Raw genomic sequence first — 22,127 nt, forward strand, 5'->3', positions numbered from 1 at the left:
TGTACGGAAAGAGCATTGGTTTAAAAATCAGAAGAATTGTAAGTCTTGATTACATTGCTAATATGTGATCAAGGACAAGTAAACAGAGTAAAGGATCTTGACTTTCTAATGTGAATAGGTGGGTTGGTTACTTGTCCATGTGAATTAGGTGAGCAAAGGACTATTGGCTCTTAAGGGGTCCAGGTCAGGTAGTAATAGCATCCATGAGCTATTGTCAGTAGTTAATAGAAGGAAAGATCTTGACGTTTTTTATTTATTTGTCTTTTTAGTCAAATCTCTTTAGACATTTTTAAGTTAAAGTATTAAAGTAGGAGTGATGGATCCTGGTTGTCAAGAAGGAAGCCAAGTTCTAATTTTGTTACTCTAAGTAGAATTGTAGTTACAGCGATAGTTTAAAATGTAAATTCCAAACAGAGCCTTGATTCTGGTGTTGCAGTATATTCTGCTTGTGTTTCCCTGAAAAACTAATCAACCCATGTAGACATTTTGGTGAGATTGGAGGATATCTGTTAGTAGGGGTTTTAGAAGAGGGAGCTAGAAAATTTAATGTGGAAATGTAATTCTCCCTGACAATTTTCATATGCTGCTAAATGTCAAAAGGCAAATGAAGTTTTCTTTAATAACTTCTCCCTTTTCTGAGATTTCTTACCTTTAAATACAACAGACAATTCTCAAAGTACTTTTGCAATGTAAAGATAGCCTGAATATATTTCAGTTTCTCCCAGTATTGGTTGCTCCCTGAATTCTTCTGTTAAATTTATAACTAGAATAGAATAGAGACAGCAATTTTTTAGAAATAGCTGTTTGAATATGCTGTCTTTTTTAAAAAATTTTTTAATTTTATTTTTTTAAATACCAAAAAACACCAAATAAGCGCAAACATTCCTATTTTGATCATTCCATTCTACATGTATAATCAATAATTAATATGCTAAGTCTTTATTTAAGTTTTTCTTAAGAAAGCTTCAGAACTTTTAAAAAATGGTCTGTAGAGGCCCTTGAGGTGTGAAACTAACAGCAGAGTGTAAAATGTCCAAACAACTGGAAATGGGCAAGAAAGGAGAGAAGGAGAGTAGATGGTGACTTAGGACCCTGCCTCCACCCCCTCGCCCCCCTTTCCCGGCCTTCAGTACAGAGTGGCATTTTCAACAGCCCTGGCTGTTCTCATGCATGGGGCACGTCAGGCCAATGCTGCCGACTTCTGCTTTGTTAGTAACTTTAACTTCTGAGGCTGCGTTCTTCATGACTGTGCTATCTTGACCTAACCATTTATTTATAATCTCAACTATAATGACAGTAGTAATAGTTATTTTGACACCAGTAATTGTTTTTATTGCAAGAGTTGTACATCCTAGCGGTTCTAGCTTTTTCTTTGGTTATTTCAAAGGGTGGGAAGAAGAGTTGAGTGCTATTCAGTTAGATTGGGGCGTGAGGCATATTTATTGTCCATTAATGTGATTGGCATAATGTTTTGTTGCTGTTAAATCATTTATGTTTTTTCTTTCAGCCTGTTAAGTTAGCTGTTGTTTGCAGAGATGGTCAAGTTCATCTTTTTGAACACATATTAAATGGGTAAGTAAGACATTTTTCAAGTTGGAAATTCTCTTACCCTGACTTACTGCTTTTTTCATTATTCTGTAGTAGTATTTACACTATTACTTTTAAGTTAAATGATTTTGAAAGCATTTACAGAATTCTTTATCTATTTAACTACATGTTCCTAGTTAGAATTAAAATTCTTAGAGTCATAGACCATTTCTCAATCTGTTTTTAGGTAGAATAGTGGCTTCTTTGTGATACATGCGTAATAAATGTTGGTAGTTCTCATGATTTGCTCGTGAACTTTGGTGAACTCTTAATTTCTATCTTTGTTAGTGCTTTAATTCTCCTTGCCACACATATGTGGATCTCAGGCATATCAATAAGAGGGTTTTGATGAACAGAGAGAGGGGGTGTTGTTGATAGGTTTTGTGGCAGTAATAGAGAGGAGGCCATGTCCAACAGAGACCCATGCAGCCTGTGAAACCTGAAGTATTTACTACATAGCCTGTTACAGAAAAAGTTTGCCAGGCCCTGCCATATACTAGAAAACTGTCCAAGATTCAGTTATATACACAATATTGTTGAACTCTAACATAGTTTTAACCGTCTATGTTAGTTGGTATCCTTTTAAAATCCTTGTTTAGGGATTTATTTAAATATAAACTAATAAGAAGGAAATATATACTCATTTTAAAATGTTCAGGATGTGTAGAAGTGATTCTAAAAATCTGAGTCTCGCCTGCCATGCTGGAGACCCGGGTTCAATTCCTGGTGCCTGCCCATGTATTTTAAAAAAAAAAATCTGAGTCTCTTACTGAGTTCTCTTCCCTAGAGGTAATTGTTAACATTTTGGCATGTATTGCTTGGGAACTTTATTTACATAGTCATATGCAATAAGAATATATATGCAATAGAGATATACAACTGAGGTCCCAGAAGAAATGAGGCACAGAAGTGAGCCATAGTGGGGACGTTGGGTATTTCTTTTGGGGCAGTGGTAAGCCACTGAAGGACTTTAAACACAGGAATGATGGGATTCGCCCTAAGTTTTAGTACATTCTGTCTGCTGGGAATGGACTATAGAGGAATAAAGTCTAAAGCAGAGAGACCAAAAATCCTGGATAGACCTGGTTGTGGAGTCAGGATGCTAGAAGGAATGAGATGGAAAGCTGGAAGGGACAATGGGCTGCTTAAAATTGAGATGATAGAGGATCTGCGCTTACTGAGTGGGGAGGAGGTGTGGTAATAAGTAGTCGGGTGTAAGGAATGAGTGAATGAAACACAGTGATGGATGTGATCACTGGAGATGGAAAGGCCAAGGACCTGAGAGGCCAGGATACTGGAAAGAAAGGTCATCAGCCTGAATATGGGATATGGAAATCACTAGAAAGAAATTCACTAGAGTAGTATTGGAAAGATCATTGGGTGATGGTAGGAAGGTGGGGGTAGCTTGTGTCTGGTGACAGGAACTTCTAAGGCTTTAGAAATAGATGAGGAAGAGTTGTTGACTTGAGGTGCCAGTGAGGAATCGGGAGTGCACTTAAATGCAAGGCCCCTGACACATTGGTATAGGAGAGAAAACAGCTATAGCTTGGAAGGGCTGCAGGAGCAAGCCAGGAAAGAACAAGAGGTGAAGGGCACCTCAGAGAAGGAACCGAGGATGCAGTTTTGTTGAAGATTGCATTCCAGAGGGCAGAGGTTTTGGGGAGTTGGGAGCAGTTGGAGGTATGGCTGGTTGGAACAGGCCATGAACAGAGCCATGAGGGGGCTGAAGCTCAGGGAGAGTTGACCTGGGCTTTTGTGGGACTGACAGAATGGGGTAGAAGGGCAGATGGGTCTCAAGGCAGCATTTGGTGGTGAGATTTTATAGTGTTGATGGGAGTTAGAATTGTGGGGAAGAGGGAATGCTGTGCTTTGAGGAATCTTGGTCCACCACTGATGATAGTGTGGAGGCTGGAGAGGGCCACATCTCATGACTTGATGTCAGCTTCAAAGAATCAGTATGAGATGTTCTAATTTCAAATTCTCTAATCTGTTTTCTTTCATTTCTAGATACTGTAAAAAGCCTTTGACTTCAAACTGCACAATTCAAATAGCAACACCTGGGAAAGGCAAGAAGTCTACACCAAAACCCATTCCTATTCTAGCAGCTGGGTTTTGCTCAGATAAAATGTCCTTGTTGCTTGTATATGGCAATTGGTTTCAGCCCACCATTGAGCGAGTGGTACGTAGCTATTATGCCAGAGTAAGACAGTAGAGCATCAGAATGTCCATATATTGGTTTGTTTAGTGGAACGTGTAAAATGAAAGAATATATTCTCTTTCAATAAACGGATCTTTTATGAAAATAAGTGGTTATTTTAATTTATGAGAACTATGTATTTTATTTAAACCAGTTTTTCCAAAATATTTTGACACCTAGTCCTTAAGAATTGAGATATTTTGCATTCTTGTTGTGTTTTTTTTTCTTTTTTGTATTAAGTCTTCAAAATCTGATGTTGTCTTGAGCTTGCAGCACATCTCAGTTTGTACAAGCCGCATTTCAAGTGCTCAGTAGCCCTCTGTGCCTAGCAGCTGCTGTCTTATTAGCACAGGTATAGCTTCTGTGTAAATTTTGCCCTGTTACATTAAAGGTGAATCTTTTAATAAAGAAGATCTTTTAGTGGTAGCATCTGTCATCTTACTTCTCAGTGGTATTATAAGAAGCAGTGCAGTAGTTTAACATGTTTGAGTATAGAAATTTCTTTGAAGCCTTGTTATTATTTGCATGTCCGGTAGGTGGTGATTTCTTAAGCTTTAAAAATACTAGTTTTATTCAGTGAGGTCTTTAGGTAGACCATGAGTGTCCAAAACAAGTGCTGGTTGAGTTTTTTTTAAATACTTAAAAATTTAAATAGCTTTTGATTGATTTCCTGGGCATATAGAATTGCATATAGCCTTAAACCCTGAATGGGTGCATATTACTTTGCTGCATCTGTTTTTTTTTCATCATTTGCTATGTCTTAAAGACCATTCCTTTTAGGACATATAGATCAGCAGTGCTGTCTATGACATGCTTGTGGAAAAGGTAGAATACCCTGTTGGGGTTTTTTTTGGCTTTTACAAGGGGAATTTATTAAGTTGCAAGTCCACAGTTCTAAAGCTGTGAAAGTGTCCCAACTAAAGCAAGGCTATAGAAATGTCCAGTCTTAGGCATCCAGTAAAAGATACCTGGGTTCAAGAAGTCTGATGACGTTCAGGGTTTCTCTCAACTGTGAAGTTACATGGCGGACTGTTGCTATTTAAAAATGTAGATATGAAAAACTTAAGCCTTTCAGAAGTGAAGAGAGCTCTGCTGCCGTCAGTCTGTGACAGTAATGGTGCCCATCAGTTTTGTCCTGAAACTGCCCATATTTTCCTACAGTTTTGTAAAAATGCAGTCGTTTACTTTTCATTTTGTTCTTAATTCCAGCTGCTTTGTTTGACACTTTTTTTTTCCGGTTTGCTAATTCTTTGTTTAGCTAAATCTAATTGACTCCATTAAATCTTTTTTTTCTTAATTTTTGATCATTCCATTCTACATATATAGTCAGTAATTCACAATATCATCACATAGTTGCATATTCATTATCATGATTATTTTTTGAAACATTTGAGTCTATTGAGAAAAAGAAATAAAAAGAAAACAAAAAAATTCATACATACCATACCCCACCCTTCCCCCTCACTGATCACCAGCATTTCACTCTAAGAATTTCTCAATCCTCTGATGCTGAGTCTCAACTCATTCCAAGATTTCTGTCCCACGTTGCCAGGAAGGTCCACACCCCTGGGAGTCATGTCCCATGCAGACGGGGAGGGTGGTGAGATTGCTTGTTGTGTTGGCTGAAGAGAGAGGCCACATCTGAGCAACAAAAGAGGTTCTCTTGAGGGTGACTCTTAGGCCCAATTTTAAGTAGGCCTGACCTATCCTTTGTGGGGTTAAGTTTCATATGAACAAATCCCAAGATTGGGGGCTCAGCCTATAGCTTTGATTGTCTGCACTGCTTATGAGAATACCAAGAATTCAACTTGGGGAAGTTAAATTTTCCCCCTTTCCACCATTCCCCAAAGGGGACTTTGCATATACTTTTTTATTCACTGTTCAAATCATCTGGGATTTATCGGGGCATCACTCTAGACAAACCAACAAAATCTCATGTCCTACTTAAGGTTCCATGTACTTATGGTGTTCAATTAAGCTTTGACACTGTCTTTTCTCCTCACTTTTCTCTTTTAAAAATATGTTCCCAGGCTTTAAACTCCAAAGAACCTCATATGTGTTTAGTAAGAGATATTTCAAACTGCTGGATGCCCAAAGTAGAAACTGCTGTAACCAAGGTAAGTGCCCTACAGATTTGAAGTTGGGAAGAAAAGAGAGTGAGTGAATTGATGGCTGTGTATGTAGTACTGTGTTCAGGCTGACTTTTTCATATTTTATATTCTTTTACTTTATCATCTTTTAAAATTCTGTCTTACAGATTTTGTGTGATTATGGTCTGTTTTCAATATCAAGATTGTAAAACTTTTATTTTGCTATTCTTGGTTGGTTGAATGAATGAGTGCCAGTAGATGACAAAGAATTGAAGACCTTGGATTTAGTTCTTCCTTGCCCTCTGTGCTTGATCACCTGGGTTTCCTGCATAGTTCTACTGACATGAAGCAATGACTCTTAATGACTGTGGTTATGAACTCAGTTCTCATCATATGAGGGCTTTGCCCATTAATTTCCATTATTTTTTATGAATGTCTTACTGATAACATTCTAATTGGTTTGAAGCAGTAGATTTTGGAATTGAATAATATTTTGGGTTCTTCACCTTTAATTGCATGACTTTTCTAGATGAAATTGGCATAATTTAATTTGATTCATGTAAAGGAAGTATGTACGAATAAAGCCCCCCTCCATTCCTTGGTTCATGCTGAGTTTTGGCTCATTTATATACCAGGTTACTTAAGTCATGTGCTTTGGACATATTCAGATAACTTTATTAATAGGTGATCTGTGATCGGTCTCAATACTTATTGATGATGAGGGATCCTGTATTTCAGAGTGTAATAAAAGCATGTTGGGGCTGGAATATGTCAGAGCATCCTGGTGGTGTTCCATTTGGAAAGTCATTTTACATCTCCTTGTAGATACTGTATGTTGGTAGTTTGAGGAGGAGAGAAAGCCAAGACATGCTATGATGACATCCATATGGTTTCGCTTCTGGCTGAGTTTCAGTGATGACACCTTTCTCTTGGCTGTCTGAGCATTTCTGGCAAAGATACATTCCTGAAAGCAGTTTAAAAATGTGCAACTTTAACATTTTTGAAACGAAAAAGTTCTTGATAATCTGAGTGTTTTGTTTCTCCTGGTTTTTACTTTTAAGTGATTAAGATTTAAAACTGTGAGCTTTCAGATTATTTAATTTGCCAACATTCAATTAATTTTTAGTTTTAGTGAACATGATATTAAATTAATAGAGTTTCTCAATAGTAAAAATCGTTTGTAAGCTGTTAGCGTCCTCGCTGAGCATAAATCTTGTAAGAACTAAGTTTATAAGCTTATAATTTCGTTTTCACGTTCTTTCCATTCCTGTTTAACAGGTGAGAACACCAGTGATGAATTCTGAAGCAAAAATTCTGGTGCCTGGCATTCCTGGTCATCGTGCAGCTATCAAGCCTGCCTTTCCGCAGACTGAGGAATTAGAGAGCAAGAGGAAACTAGGGGAGAATGAGGTAGTGCAGTTACCTTTACCAGATATTTGAGTTTGAGAGTTAAGATTGCTTTGGAGATTCAAATAAATATATTGGATAGAGCCCGAGTTCAAACTTGAGCTACTTATTGAGATTGCTGCTGTTACCCTTTCTTTTATCTATCTACCTATCTTTGTCTGTCTGTCTGTTTACTTATTTTCAATTTAAGAAAACAAACAATGCATTTTTTAGAATTCTAAATTTTTAGAATCACTGAAAATGATATCTTAGTTGGCATAACCAGTAGCATATTTAAGTAAAGTATCCATGTAATCATTGTAAAATCTGTTTAATGGAGAAGGTAGAACTTTTATTAAGTTTTTTTTAAGAGTGTGCTTTTTTTGGCTATTTGTTAGTAGTTAGCTGAATAAAATGTCATTGAGTAAATTCAGCCAGGACTTGCTGTGATGACTTGAGTTGGGTTTCGCATCTTGCTGAGTTCTGGTGATGCCTGTTTTCTCTTGGCTGTCTGAGCAGTCCTGGCTAGGTTAGTGCTTCCCACCTTTGAAAATTATTCTCGTTGAAACCTCTTAAAACACTTATTCATTTCAGTTTTTTCTAAACTCCCCCATATTTCTAGGTGTTACTCTGTTCACAGCCCTCTTCGTTTTTCATTCACATTCTTCATTCTTGTCTAAGAAATCTGTAATTTTTGCTGTTTTTTTGTTTGTTTTTTAATTTTTAATTTGAGCTATTTTATAATTAGAAGAAGATTGTTTCAAGAGCTTTACGTTTTTTAGTGGCTTGGCTGTTCTTTAGTTGATTTTAAATGTCTTAGACTTTTTTTGTGTAGAAGGTCAAGAATATCGCTGTTCACAAAAATTTTCCTTAATGATGTGATGTGGTTTCTGAATTTAAAAATGAAGTGCCAACTTTACCTTGTTGTATATCCAACCATTAATTTTCTCCTGCCTTTTTAATGTTTTCCAGAAGTTAAGATAACCCAAACATGAAGCTTTTCTGAAACACATCTATTTGCTGTTGGTAGAATATTTGCATTTTGACTTACCAAGGGGCTGGCAGAACATCTTTGTTAAGCTTGCTTTAACCAGGGAAGAGTTCTATACAGTTGAGTTTTTTGGACAGCAAATTGTGTCAGATGTATTTGCTCTTAAATTTCAAATATTTGTTAAGGAAAGTTTGGTTGGTATAGCATCTCTAGCTAATAAAACATTACGTGGAGCTGAGTGGTAAGGGTAAAAATAAGACAGCATTTTGTAAATTGTTTTGGCGATGGTAACTTGTCTCCTTTGGCAATCTGTGGTGGGTACAGGGGATAGTTATATTGGGGCAGCTTCGGTGATGATAGGTCTTTTCTTGGGCTTTAGCTTTTGGATGCCAAATCCTTGAAGCCTTTATTTAAATCTTCAGTTTTCAAATCCCCTGCTTTTTGAGCAGTTGTATTTTCGCTAGAATATACCACCAGAATATTGTAGTTGTTTCCCTTGTCTCCAAGAGTGCCACCGTGGTGATGTGATGACCATCTTGGGATGGAAAAGGGCGTGTTTATTTTTCTCAGGGTTGAAGTGTAAATCAGTTCTGAGATACAGGCACAAACTAATTTGAACAAAACCAGTCAATCTGAATAATAGGGCGTAATTAACATTAACCAGATCATTTCTGTTCTTTAGGTTAGCATTGAAGAACGCCTAGGAGCAATGGATATAGATGCAAAAAAAGAAAAGGCCACCCGTCCACAGACAAATAGCTTTCCAGTTCTTCTTGCACAGGGTTTAGAGAGTAATGATTTTGAAATGCTAAATGTAAGTATTACAGTAGATTTTAATAAAATGAGATAGTTAATTTTCTTAGAAAGCGTTGAACGTATCATTTACAGAGAGAATAATCATGTTCCATAGCTATTTTGAATTTAATATTGTATGAATTCAGTAAAATATATGTCATTTGGCATCATTTGGCAGCTCTATGCAGACAGTTACCAACCTACAAAGGGATTGTGTTATTTTGAACCTGGAATGCATTTTCTCATAGAAATATTGGTTTGAATGGTTATTAGAATCTTGGGCTAGTCCACAAAAGCCTTTATAAATATTGTGTAGCTGAACAGTAATACTCAGCATTCTAGATCACAATTTATATTTTTTTCTGTAGGAAAATGCGTTCCTGAGTTTTTACTCTGGATTCCAGAAACTTATTTCCCCCTGGCCGTGAGAGGGGCCGGTGAGGTGGAACCTTGGCAATGGGTAGGAGGTTTGGAGGCAAGATTCAGGAGGGTTGGGGGTGATGTTGCAAAGTCTTTAGAGGTGAAAGTATAAAAACTTTGTATAAGGAGCAATATTTATGATTTCTGTTTTTGTAAGTTGGTGACTGCTTGTATGAAGTTACATAATTCTGTCCTTTTAAATTGAGAATGTAACAGTGATTTGATTAGGAAATTTAGGTGTAGAAAATAATCTTTAAAGTACTACCTGATAAGATTAAAGAAGTTTTCATTTGTTAAGGGTACTTACTCTAGTGATTGGGCAATATTATGGTACCACTTAATATAAATGTAACTTTTAATATTATATGTAACCTGGGAATAATGTCTCTGCTTTGTATTTTGATCTGTATGTGAATTTAGGTGATTTTGCAAAAGAAGACAGGAAACCAGCAGTTCTAAAAAACCTAAAATTACTTTAAAATGGTTAATGTATGTATTTTGGAAGGTGGATTTTAGTTTACTGTGGCATTAGAAACTGTAGATCATGATTTGGTGAAAAATAACCTCAGAAAACAATTGACACTGTTTTTAAAATGTACCCTTACTTATCTGCTGTCATTGCTAACTTAACTATGTTTTGAAACTTTCTTCATCAGTAGGTACAAGTGAATCAAATACCAGGAAAAATTTCAAAACATTTACAAGAATAGATTAGTACAGTGGGAAATAGTAGCTTTATTTGTAACAGCCCAAAACTGGAAAGAGCTGTCATGTCCCTCAGCAGGTTAACGGATGGACAAATTGTTTATTCAGCAGTATAAGAAATGGGTTATCGATCCACCCACACCGTGGATGAATCTCAGAAATGTTCTGTTTTGAGGAAGAAGCCAGATGAAAAAGAGTACTTAACCAACTGTATGATTCCATTTATATAAAAATGCCGTAAAACATGGACTAGTCTATACTTCATTGGTTGGGGATAGGGGTGGAAAGAGGCATGGGGTCCAAGGAGATTTGAGGGTGATGGAGTATTTAACGTTGGGCGTGTCCACGGGGCGGATGTCACACTCTTCAGACCATGCTTTAAATATGTGGTGTTTTTTTCTTGCTTCATTTTACTGCAGTGAAGTTATAAAAGAAAAACACCCATTTCCACATCATCATCTTGGTAGTTATAACTGTGGTTTATAGGGTTGTTTATTTAAAGATTTCCTCAATATACATCAAGCAGTGATGTTGACTCCTCTGTCAACATTTCACTTGGTTGGAAATAGCTTGTGTTTTTATTATTTTCAGTTTGAAAATTATCATAGAACTTCAGTCTTAAGTGGACATCAGAATTGAATGGGAGCTTGTTAAACGTTCTTCTGCCCTATAACAATTCTGGTTTATGCCTCTTGGGATAATTGTTAGTAGCATTCCTTTTACTCTCAGAAATGTCCCCATTTGATCAAGTTATATGATCATTCTACTTCTAGCGCATTAGAAGATCATAGACAACGTAACTTCCCAGTGCTAAGTCCTCCATTAATGTTTCACAGCAAAGTTTCTGGTGTAAATAATGGGCAGCAGAACATTCAAGATTGCGTTCCTGGTAGTGAGGGCGAACATCTTCTAAAAAGGAGGGGGGCCCTTAACAAAAGCATGTGCTATCTCAAAAAGTAATTATAGACTAGTTTAGACAAAATGTTTCCTGTAGCTTTTTCTTCATTTGAACTCTGTATTTATCATACAGAGGTGCTCTGAGAGTTTCCTCATGTTTATGCTCCTTGTGAATTATTATCAACCTAAAATATTCTGTGAATTTTATATTCTGATAATTTGAAAATGAACATTTTAGGTTACTTGCGACTGTTATATCAGGGCTATCCATCCCCTCAGATCACCATGACTGTGTGTAAAAGGTTTTTTTCTTTTGTATAAGAAACTATATAAATATGTATATGTTCTTCAATATGTAAGTGATGATTCTTAAATAGTATCTGATGGTTTTGGAATAATCTTGATGTAAAGGTATTTTAACAAGCAAATAAATCTGTAGGGAACTCTGAAAAGATGTGTTAGGAATTGTATAAAGAGACTGAAGCTGATTTTCAGCATGACTGCCCTGCAGTACCTCTGGTATGTGTATCCTGGACATGCTGGTTGTGGCACCAGCCGTCGCCCAGAGCGCATACACCATCGGGGAGACTCCTTCAGGAGTAGACCTGAATAAGATGTTTAAACTATTTGAGAGGAAGGTGGGTGGAATTGGAATTTTGAGACCTGAACGGGTTTCGATTCCCCACCCTCTCCTTTTGTAACTGAAACCTCTGGGTTTGGAGGCATTAAACAGCCTGCCCCAGAGTGTACACGTGGCTTCTAAGAGCCAGAAATAGGACTCCTCTCTCTGCCTCCCTTTCTGTTGCTTGGGCTTGAGACAGGAGATTTCTTCCATTGTTTCATCCTAAATGCAAAGTGGTTCTAATCAAACATATGATCTTTTGATTGGTTTAAAATTTTAGCCAAAATATGGCATTTTGTTTAATAGATATGTTGCTTTCCGTGAGTGAGTTTCCTATGTTTTCTCAACCCTCTTGTATGGACATATCTCCAATTTTATAAAATGGAGATATGGGGATTTCTGTTCTCTTCAAGTAAGTGTATTTCTGTATTTATGTGGCTGGAGATGTTTCTTTGTGTTTTACCTAAAATATTGGTTATAAGAGGCTAAAATTTGTAGAGAAATACCCTATTATTGAAGTAAATTTCTTGATAACTAAAGAGGGTACTCATCCTGCTAATCATGTGATATAGCATCCTCCATTCAGTTCTTCTGACCTTTATTTGCTAAAATATTCAGTAGGGAGTTTATTGCCTTGGCCTTTTTTAACCATTTACAGTTTTTCCTGTAGTTGTCCTTAGCTTCTGAGTATGTTTATCTTAATATTTCTTTTATTTTCTCACAGAAAGTACTTCAAACTAAGAATTTAAACCTAATAAAGAAGACAGTTTTAAGGATGCCCCTGCATGCTGTTATCCCATTGTTGCAAGAGGTAACTGAGTGCTCTTATTGTAAGGTCCTAAGAGAACGCTAGGAATTAAAAATAACAGCGAGTATTCAGAGAATTGGATTTGCAGTAAATACATTTAGAGAGTAGATAGTAGATGCCTGGAAAGAATTCCTAAGTACTTTAGAGAGACTGGTGAAATTGATGAGTTCCTGAGGCATTGAAAGGAAAGGCCATTGACCTTTGTAAGTGTTTCTATTTACCTGGGGAGCATTTGGAAGTTTAAAGTGAACCAGTTCTGCTGTTATATGCAGACTGTCATCAGCATGGGGTCACTGCTCTAAAAACCACCAACGTCGAACCCCTAGATTCTCACTTGTGTCCCACATTTTGTCCTGTGAGGTGCCATAGCCTAACATGTGAACCTCCTTTGTACAATTTGATTTTTTTACCCCAAAGGACTGTTCACCTCTGCAGGGCAGCAGGGAATTGGAGAGGGCCTCAAGTTTATCTAGTAGTAGTACAACCTTTGGCCTATATCGCAGTAAGTCACTGTTTCTGACAAATGGCTGTCCTGTCTTCACTTAAGTAATACTGTTTCAACAATATTAGGAAAGGGGTATGTAAGGACTAGGCAGGAAAAGGGTAGTAGGAGGGCACAGGGCACAGAAAGCCTTTGTGCAGCCATTGATGGCACGGAAGGATGACTGCAACTAAATCACAGGTGTCTGGAGCACCCTGGGAGCCAGTGAGGGTGCTGTGTCCTGAGGTGCATCACAGTTGCCTTAAGGAAAATTGTTTTTTCTTGATCTCTTATATGTGTATTAAACGTATATAAAAATCTGAGTGAAGCTTGACCTAAAAGAGTGGGTACAGATTGTTAAAATTAGGCTTAGAGATAAAGAAGATTCTTTTTTAGTTAGAAATTATAGACGTGTATAGCACAGTGTTTTTTAGTGTAGTTACAAGGCTGTACAATCATTACCCCCAAAAGAAACTCCCTACCTCCACTCTCCCCTCTCCCAGTCCTTAACAACCACTCATCTATTTTCTGTTTCTTTAAATTTGCCTATCCTGGACATTTTGTATCCTTTTCTTATGAAAATATATCTAGGATATATTATATTGGCCAACAATAGACCTCTAAACGGAATAAGTATTTTGTAATACACTCATTGGTTTTCTTTGTTCTTATGGCCACCGTTTGTGTCATGAGAATGTATGGAGATTGGTTGCCTCTGAAATGCTATTTGCTAATAGTGCTTTTGTCTCTCTCAGCTCACAAAGAGGTTGCAAGGACATCCTAATAGGTAAGATATTTAGGCAATTTAAATAGCTTTGTTTTTATAAATGCACAAGGCCATTTTTTTAAATTTAATTTAATTTAATTTTTTTATTTTTTTACATGGGCAGGCACCGGGAATCGAGCCCAGGTCCTCTGGCATGGCAGGCAAGCATCCTTACCTGCTGAGCCACCAGGGCCCACCCCACAAGGCCATTTTTAAGAACAGTATTTCCTAACAGCATAGAATTAAATATTAAATAGCACCAAATTCTGATAAAGCTTTTGAGTGTCAAGTGTATCTCCCTCCTGCCCCCTTTATTAAGTCGATTGACTATCAGGTCACTTAATTTAAGCACATTTAAAGACTGAGTGTCATGATTTGTAAAATTGTCATGTATAGAACTTGCGTGACCTCTGGTAGCTGCTTAAGACACTAATAAATGTTGCAGCTAAAAGATTAGATTTTGTGGGGATTTTTCTTAATAATTTGGTGATTAAACTAAATAGGAAGTTGACGTCTCAGTGATCCTAATCTTACAGGATAGTATAGTATCTTCAGTGTCTACAGTACAGTTTTTCCCTTCCTAAATTTTTTTTCCTGGCGTTTGAAGTTCACAAAATGAAGGAAACTAAAGAATTCATTAATGAAACCAGGCATACACAATTTTGGTCTGTATTTGCCGTGTAATATTGGGATGGAAATCTGTTACTGTTTGTGCATGACGCAATCGGTCGGGCCCACTCTTAGATGATTAATGTGTTGGTATCAGTTAATTATGAAAGTAATGAATGGGGTGTTATTCTTGAATTGAATTGCTTTAGAGGAAGGGATTTTTTATATTTTTGGTCTCTCCCCTAAAGTAGTAGTGTGTAGCACAGATCTCACATAGATTCTGAAAGACTGAAAGGACTGTCACATTCACAGGAATTGTTTCTTATGGTCATCTTCACAGAACACAATTGTGAGCGTCACTGAGCCTAATTGGGTTTTTAGAAGTTTATAACTGAGCTGTATTTAACTTTGAAATTGTGAACACTGGTTTACTTGAATTTTTTCATTTTTCAGTGCCGTGTTAATGGTTCAGTGGCTAAAATGCGTGTTAACGGTCCATGCATCATACTTATCCACAGTAAGTGTTTTCAGCTGCAGTTACTGTGCAGGACTTTGGCTTTAATAAGGATTATGAACTGATGATTTAGTACCACATCCCCTCACCATCTGGCCTTCCAGGCACCAGATGCTTCTTTTGGCGATTTTGTTTTCTTGATGCACATGATGTGAACCCTTTCACATTATCACCAGTGCTACTTTTTATGAATTGGTCTTTTTCTCCCTTGGATTTGAAAGTGACATATGTTCTATAGAGAACTTTAGAGAAAACAGAAAGAAGAAAAGTTACATATAAATGCATCAGCTTTCAAATGGTTTGCTATATGTATCACCTTTTCAGCAAAATTGTTTTTACATTATTTGTATCCCTCTTGTGTCTTTTTAAAAACTTGTCAGATTTTTTACATTTATGTATATACTAATGCGCATAAAAGGTAGCTTGTGAGGATACTTACAATGATACACATATGTAGCACCCAGCATTTTGCTGTGGTTGCTGTTAGCTCTTAGTTATCTGTGTAAATGGAGGGAGGGAGCATAAAATCTTAATACAACACTGTAAAAGCTAATTTGTGGGTTGCAATATGAGTTGAGTTCTTTACCCCGTATCAGTGCATCAGTTATATTTTAAGCTACAGATAAAATTATGCAATTCATATATATATATTATTTGGTTACCTGGCACCTACAATATATTTCTTAAACAGTTATATAGTTGGAAAAAATCCTTTATTGGTATTTAACCTGTAGTTCCTTTCTCAACACTCCCACCCAGACCCTGCCTGTCTACTTGTTCTCTATATCAGGCTCTTTGTGCCCTCACTCAAGAGAAATAAGAGGAACTGTTGGATGATATACTTTGAGGTCAGCAGTTTGTTCTTTGTGTGTCTGGACAGAGTTCTGTGCCAGAGATGTTAGAATGGGGATGAAAGCAGAAACAGTGAGAATATTTCTTGCTTCTTATAGTTTGTAGGAGCCTTGGGAGATGAAGACTGAGGGAAATGACCATATGGTTAATGGTCAGGATAAGGTCCTGGCAAGCATCAGGTCTTGGGACTCTGGCCCGGGAGCAGGAGACATTCATTGTGTGGCCTCGATTATTTGCTTGAAAGCAAAAAAGCCTGTGAGGCCTGCGAGGGTCGGGCTGCCAGAGGGGTAGTTGTGTAACATCAAGGTTGTGGTGAACTGACCAAAGAAATGAATAGAGAAGGCTCTGTAGCCCACAACGGTTTTTCTCACTTTCAGAAGCCACAGTTATCCTCCCTTCTTTCCTTCATTATTCTTACCTACAAATCTTAAGTTCCTTTTCTAAGCCAAGCACTATTTTAGCTCAGGGCATTTAACAGTGTTCTTTACACTGCCATCCTCCTCTTCCTGGAACTTGAGGGTCTGAATGAAAAAATAAAAGGGGGATGATGGTAAATTGACATGTGATAACTCTAAACTTTGTTTTATTCATATTTGTATCTATTTACTGTGTAAAGTTAGCATTTGAATGAGGCAGTTTGTGCTGAGGTGTTTGATAGGAAGGCAAATAAGGGTAATTAAAAGGCTAAGAATAGAGTCCCTTTTTGATAGCTATGAGGGGGACAAACGAAAAGATTTCCTGCTTTGACTTCTTAAGCATGGTTCAGAGGGTTTGTTAATAAAGAGTATGTTTAAAATACTACAGATAAGACTTTGTACTTTGTCGTACCGGGTCCTGGCCGTTTGAATGATAGATGGTGGAAAGCTACAGCTAGCTTGCTGGGGCCTTATGATAGCATTAGATTCAGAGGCCTCCTTCCTCCTTTAGCTCATAGATACATGGGGCAATATTTTTTTAGTGTCTGCTTTATATCTGTTTATCTGAAATAATTTGATCAATGCAAAGAAGTCCCACACTGCAGTTTCTCCCTCCTGATCTTGTATTATTATTTCTGAAACTTTGTTTTTGGCTGTGCAGATGTTTGAAGTCCTCTGTGAAAATTGTAGATGTTGCTAGGCTGTGCCACAAGCTGGCCCTTGAAGTGTTTGTGAGCAGATTTCTGTGGTGCTGTGGCTGAGCACTGAGACATAGCTGAGCATGTGTGTTGTGTGCCTTCTCTGACGTGACAGCAGTATCAAATAACAGTATCAAACCATTGTTTTCTGCCTAGTTGCCTGACCTGGTACCCCAGCTGGGGACACTCTACCAGTTAATGGAAAGCAGAGTAAAAACTTTTCAGAAACTCTCTCACCTTCATGGAAAACTCATCCTTCTAATCACACAAGTGAGTAAATAATCAGTTATTTTGTGCTACAACTTCGGGATGTGAGAGACTGGAGAGAGGAAAAAGGGCTGTTCACTCGAACATTGAAAGCTTTCTATTTCAGTAAGAAATTGGTAAATCAGAAAACAGTCTTTAACCTGGAAATGCTATGTGTTTTGACTATAAGAAAACTTGTAGTGCAGCTTTCAGCATATATTCAAAGCTTCTCACCATTGTATTTCAACTGTCAGCACAGTAAGATGGCTGAATTATGGTGAAAAACAAGTTACAAGGTGTTTATGCAGTTAAAGTTTTAGCACGGAAAGGTATTCTAATTGCCTCAGGATTTCTCAACTTTTACAGAGTAAATCTTTCCTTTTTGAGTTTGAAGAGTTTGTTTCTTGACCTGTATGTGATCTACATGGTATTGTGGTCCCATTGGCAGCCATGGGGAGGCAGGTCATGAGTATGGAGACAGTTTTGACACTGAGATATGCTCTAAGAATATTTCCCCATCTTCCAGGTTTCAGCATCAGAAAAAACAAAGGGAGCAACTTGTCCTGAACAGAAGGCAAAATTGGTATATGAAGAAGGTAAAGTATGGGGGTAGGGTTGACCCTGAAAATGGAAGAAACTTTGATTTTCACATTGACTTAGTTCTCTTTTCTTCATTTTGTAAAAACTTTAACTTGAATTGAGATTATGGTTCTTCATGCCTCCTCTAATAAAATAGTCAAGCCAGTGGCAAAAATAAACAAAAAAATGTGAGCTAATAAGAAAAGGCACAAATACAATATAGTAACAAAAGGGCCTTAGGCATGGAAAAGCTTTAAATAGAACACTATGAATATACTTTATGTCAATACATTTAAACACCTAGCTGGTAAAAGGAATTTCTTAGGAAACTTTAATTATCAAAACTGACTTAAAAAAAGAAAGAGAAAAGTTGGATAAAACAACAGCTTTTAAATTCATTTGATATCATCTCAAGACACCAGGCCCAGAGGTTTTACTTGAATTTTATCAAACCTTGAAGGAGTTGTCCTTATCCTATACAACTTAGAAGTTTTATCAGTCAAGTGCACAGACCTTGTTCCTAAGAACACTTTAGACCATCCTCAGTCATCATAATGGCAAATTGAATTTTGCTTTGTATGTAAAATAATACATCATTAGGAAGTAGAATGTATTTACAGATCATAAGATGATTTAGCATCAGGAAAGCTATAAATGTAGTCATCACATTAACAGGTGGAGACTACATTATCTTACTAGAAAGAGAAAAGAATTCAATAAAATTCAATCTTCATGTATCACGGATAATCTCAGCAACCTAGGAATTTAAGGATATTTCCTTAACTTAAACCTACTTCAAATGTTATAAGTAATGAAACCTTAGAAGCATTCATATTAAAGTCAGGAACAAGGCAATACTGTACTTTCTGTTGGCTTTTATTCTTTATTGTATTGGTTAGCCTGCCTAGTATGATATTAAAGGAATACATTGTAGAACATTGGATTTTGCAGATATTATACTTTCTACATAGACGAAGAAAATTTAGTCACACTGTTGTTAACAAGATCTATGCAAGTAAGCAAATTTGTTGGATACCAAGAATCACAAAAATATGGAGCATTATTCTCTAATAACTAGTCAGAAAATGTATTAGAAAAAAGATATTAACCTTAGCAATCAAAACTATGAAGTACCCAAGAATACATCCAAACATCAAGACAGAACTTTATAGAGAAAATTATGAAACACAACTGAAGGATTTAAACAAATACCTTAATAAATTTAAAGATACACGATAAATACAACAGTGAGGATCCCATATTTTAAAGCTGCCAGTTATCCTCACATTTTTCTATAAATTGAGTATTTTGTTTCTATGGGAAAACAAAGGACACAGAATAACTGATTTAGACACAAAGACCCCCGAAGTGAGAGTACAAGAATAGAGAAATACACCAATTTTAGAATAGTTACTCATGGAAAAACCCATTACCTGTGGGATCTTGGTATATTGATATTGATGTTATTATCAATGAATTAAGATAACTTGTTCATTAAAATGCACCTGAATGTGTTAAAGGAGATTTGTTTCTAGAGGAAGATAACAAAGGAGCATAAGATACATAGGTGAATTCTTGGGGAGGAGACCCAAGCAACTAATAAACATATAAAAAGATAACCACTCTAGAGAAGTGTAGTCAAAACCTCAGTGAGTTAATGCTTCAAACTCTGTTTAGGTGATAAATATAAAGGACTGAAAATTCTTGGGAGTTGGCAAGGATTAGGGAAAATGGGAACCTACATGCTGAAGAGCAGTTTTGCTTTCTCATATAAAGTTGAAAATTTGCGTATCCTTCTATTTGTCAGTGTCCTCTAATGACTGACACTTCCCAAAGTGTGGTCTGAGGACCTTTTAGAGATCCCTGACATCATCCTTTTCTAAATCATTATCTCTGTGAAGCTGAATTTTCTTATAGTTCAAATAAAACAGCATATCCAAAATTCAATTGCAGAAGCAGATAGGAAGTTCAGCTGTTTTAGTGTCAGACATTAAAGCACTTGACAAAAACAGGAAACTGTGCCACTCTTCTTAGTAAATTGGTTTTGGAAAATACCTTTTTTTTCCATTAAAATGTGCTATTTATGTTAACATGGATTAATGTTGTTACTTGTAAATGAATTAATAAATGTTTAAATATTTTAAAAATGTAAATTTTCATAAGTTTTAATTTTTAATGTGGTTGATATCGGTAGATTTAACCCACATAGATAGGAGCTCCTTAACATCCTCAGTTGGTTAAGAATGTGAAGAGGTTGTAAGACCATAAAGTTTGAGAAAAGCTGCTTGGACACTGAAAAGCAGAGGAGGTGTGGGTATGAAGCCAGCGGCTGCCTAGCCTGGTGCCCACTGCACTGTGTAGGGGGCCTGGGGATCTCTATAGGGCTGGGCTTAGGGGCACCTCTGGGGCCTGGCGGTGCCCAGATGTTGGACAGCCTGCACTTGCTCTTCTCCTCCTCCTCCTACTGGTTGGCACTCTCAGGTGCCAGGAGAAGGCCCTGTCTAACAACTCCAGCGCCACCCACCCTTACGAACATCAGGGATGGTGTTCCCACCATAGACATGTACCTGAACACCACCTTGGACCTTTGGGAGGTGAAGGCAGACTATGCCAGTGACGGATCTCAGCCTTTTCCTTGTTATGGTTATAAATTCTCCCTGCCAAATAGATGTGGCTTTCTACTTTTTGGTGTTCACCTTAACATTGACAAAGCGCTGCAGCCAACAGGACAGGTGCTGTGAGGCCTGTGGCAAAAGCAGGAATAACGGTGATGAATTCCGTAGTTGCCTCTCCAAGACTTGCCAAGATGTACAGAAAGCACTAGGACTAGGTCACCCTGCTCAGGCCTGTGACTCGGTGCAGAGATCTTGTTTGACAGTGTCCTAGACTATACCCCGACAGCCAGAGAGGGAGTCACTTGGAGGTGCTGCCGTGAGAAACCACTGACAGTAGATGAGGCCAGAAGAATATAACCTTTGGCAAAGAATGAGTGTTTTTACACTGTGAAGCTGCCTTACTTTGTAAGAGGATTATTTTAAGTAGACTTTATATTTGGATACTAAAATGTCAAATTTTTTTTTTAAGTAGGGGAGGTGATGAGAAAAATTTGCCTTTCCTCTTGGTATCTTTCTGGGCGATGCTAGGACATCTCAACCTGTCTTAAAAGAGGTGTGTAGTAAGGGAAGGGTGTTTGCAAAGAGAAGTTCTGCAGATCAGATTATGCAGCTGTATTCAGCAAAAAGGAGCTCACACGTAAAAGCTCAAGATCAGATGTGTTGGACTTTTTCTTCGTTGGAAATAGGGAAAATCCTCATTTAGATATTTGTTTGCTATGAAATTGCAAAATACATATTTATGCCTGGAAGGATCTGACTTTATTTTTTCTCTATTTTAATTACACGTGTTATTTTTCTGTAACCCATCTAGCATAGGACTATGTTATGCTTCTGTTAATGACAAGATGACTGGGTAAGGTTTCCATATTCCAAGCTCTTATAAGCTTGGAGCCATCAGCTGGTAACCAACCCCTTGGGGAACACATCCAGGATATACATGTATCACATGATATACCTGAAATGTGATGTGAACCAGATTCAGAAGCACAGCCACTCCCATTTTGTGACCACCCCCCATGACAGATGTCAGTTTTTGCTATAATCCTTGCCTAAAATTGATAGAAGACAGATTTAATGATACAAATGAAGAGTTGTTTAAACTCAGATATGATGAGCCCTATGCTCTGTAATGTCTGCTGCTAGTCCCCTAGCTCTTGTTCCTCATGGTAGGTTTGGGAATATTTCAGAATTATCCAGGGGTGCAAGGGTAGTTCAGTGGTAGAATTCTCGCCTGTCATGTGGGAGACCCGGGTTCAATTCCCAGTCCATGCACTTCCCAAAAACAAACACACAAACAAAAATTCAACAAATGGTGCAGCAAATTGGGATACCCACATGGAAAAATAAGGAAATGTGACCCTGCCAAACAAAACAGCATACCAAAAAAATCTATCCAGTAGTGGTTTTTAATAAAAATTGTTCTTGATGAAAAGAAAAAAGCCATAAACGCAAGATGGATTGTATGAATAGTTCTTTCAGCCTTGCGGGTAATTTAAAAAAACTAGTTGTAAACAACATAGGTCCTCTTTAGCAGAACTTTTTAAAATGGTTTATTTACTCAGTGCACCACTGTACATTAGAAGGACAGCGAATGCACTAGAACTGTAAGTTTGCAGCATGGGTAAGTTTAATTGGTAAAAATAAGTCAGGTCATGTAATGCTGGTTTCTGTATAGTTGTGTCGTGTACACGAGTGTGTATACACATACAAAGTTTAAAAACATAGAAAACAGTGGCATGTATTTTTCATGAGTGTACGTATGGAATTCACAAATAGATGTATACTTTGTAATTGTATAACAGCCAGACATGGGAACGATAAATTCAGGATGGTGGTTTCTTTTGGGGAATGGG

At 37.2% G+C, this 22,127-nt stretch overlaps 1 protein-coding gene and 2 non-coding genes across 4 annotated transcripts in view; all 3 read left to right on the forward strand.

Moving 5' to 3' along the window:
- WDR43 (WD repeat domain 43) overlaps positions 1-22,127 on the forward strand; it is a 72,939-nt gene that overhangs the window by 47,936 nt on the left and 2,876 nt on the right. For both annotated transcript variants that reach the window (XM_077152495.1, XM_077152494.1), the window contains exons 7-16: positions 1,508-1,572; positions 3,595-3,766; positions 5,815-5,901; positions 7,153-7,284; positions 8,934-9,065; positions 12,415-12,501; positions 13,735-13,766; positions 14,808-14,871; positions 16,991-17,104; positions 17,607-17,676. In XM_077152495.1, coding sequence (XP_077008610.1) covers positions 1,508-1,572; positions 3,595-3,766; positions 5,815-5,901; positions 7,153-7,284; positions 8,934-9,065; positions 12,415-12,501; positions 13,735-13,766; positions 14,808-14,871; positions 16,991-17,104; positions 17,607-17,676 — 955 coding nt within the window. The remainder of the gene's footprint in view (positions 1-1,507; positions 1,573-3,594; positions 3,767-5,814; positions 5,902-7,152; positions 7,285-8,933; positions 9,066-12,414; positions 12,502-13,734; positions 13,767-14,807; positions 14,872-16,990; positions 17,105-17,606; positions 17,677-22,127) is intronic.
- LOC143678576 (small nucleolar RNA SNORD53/SNORD92) lies at positions 6,742-6,819 on the forward strand. Its single transcript, XR_013173357.1, has one exon. It is a non-coding gene; the product is annotated as a small nucleolar RNA SNORD53/SNORD92 (small nucleolar RNA).
- LOC143678577 (small nucleolar RNA SNORD53/SNORD92) lies at positions 7,702-7,779 on the forward strand. Its single transcript, XR_013173358.1, has one exon. It is a non-coding gene; the product is annotated as a small nucleolar RNA SNORD53/SNORD92 (small nucleolar RNA).

The sequence above is a fragment of the Tamandua tetradactyla genome, chromosome 3 (genome assembly GCF_023851605.1).
Source record: "Tamandua tetradactyla isolate mTamTet1 chromosome 3, mTamTet1.pri, whole genome shotgun sequence".
In the NCBI taxonomy this organism is placed as follows: domain Eukaryota; kingdom Metazoa; phylum Chordata; class Mammalia; order Pilosa; family Myrmecophagidae; genus Tamandua; species Tamandua tetradactyla.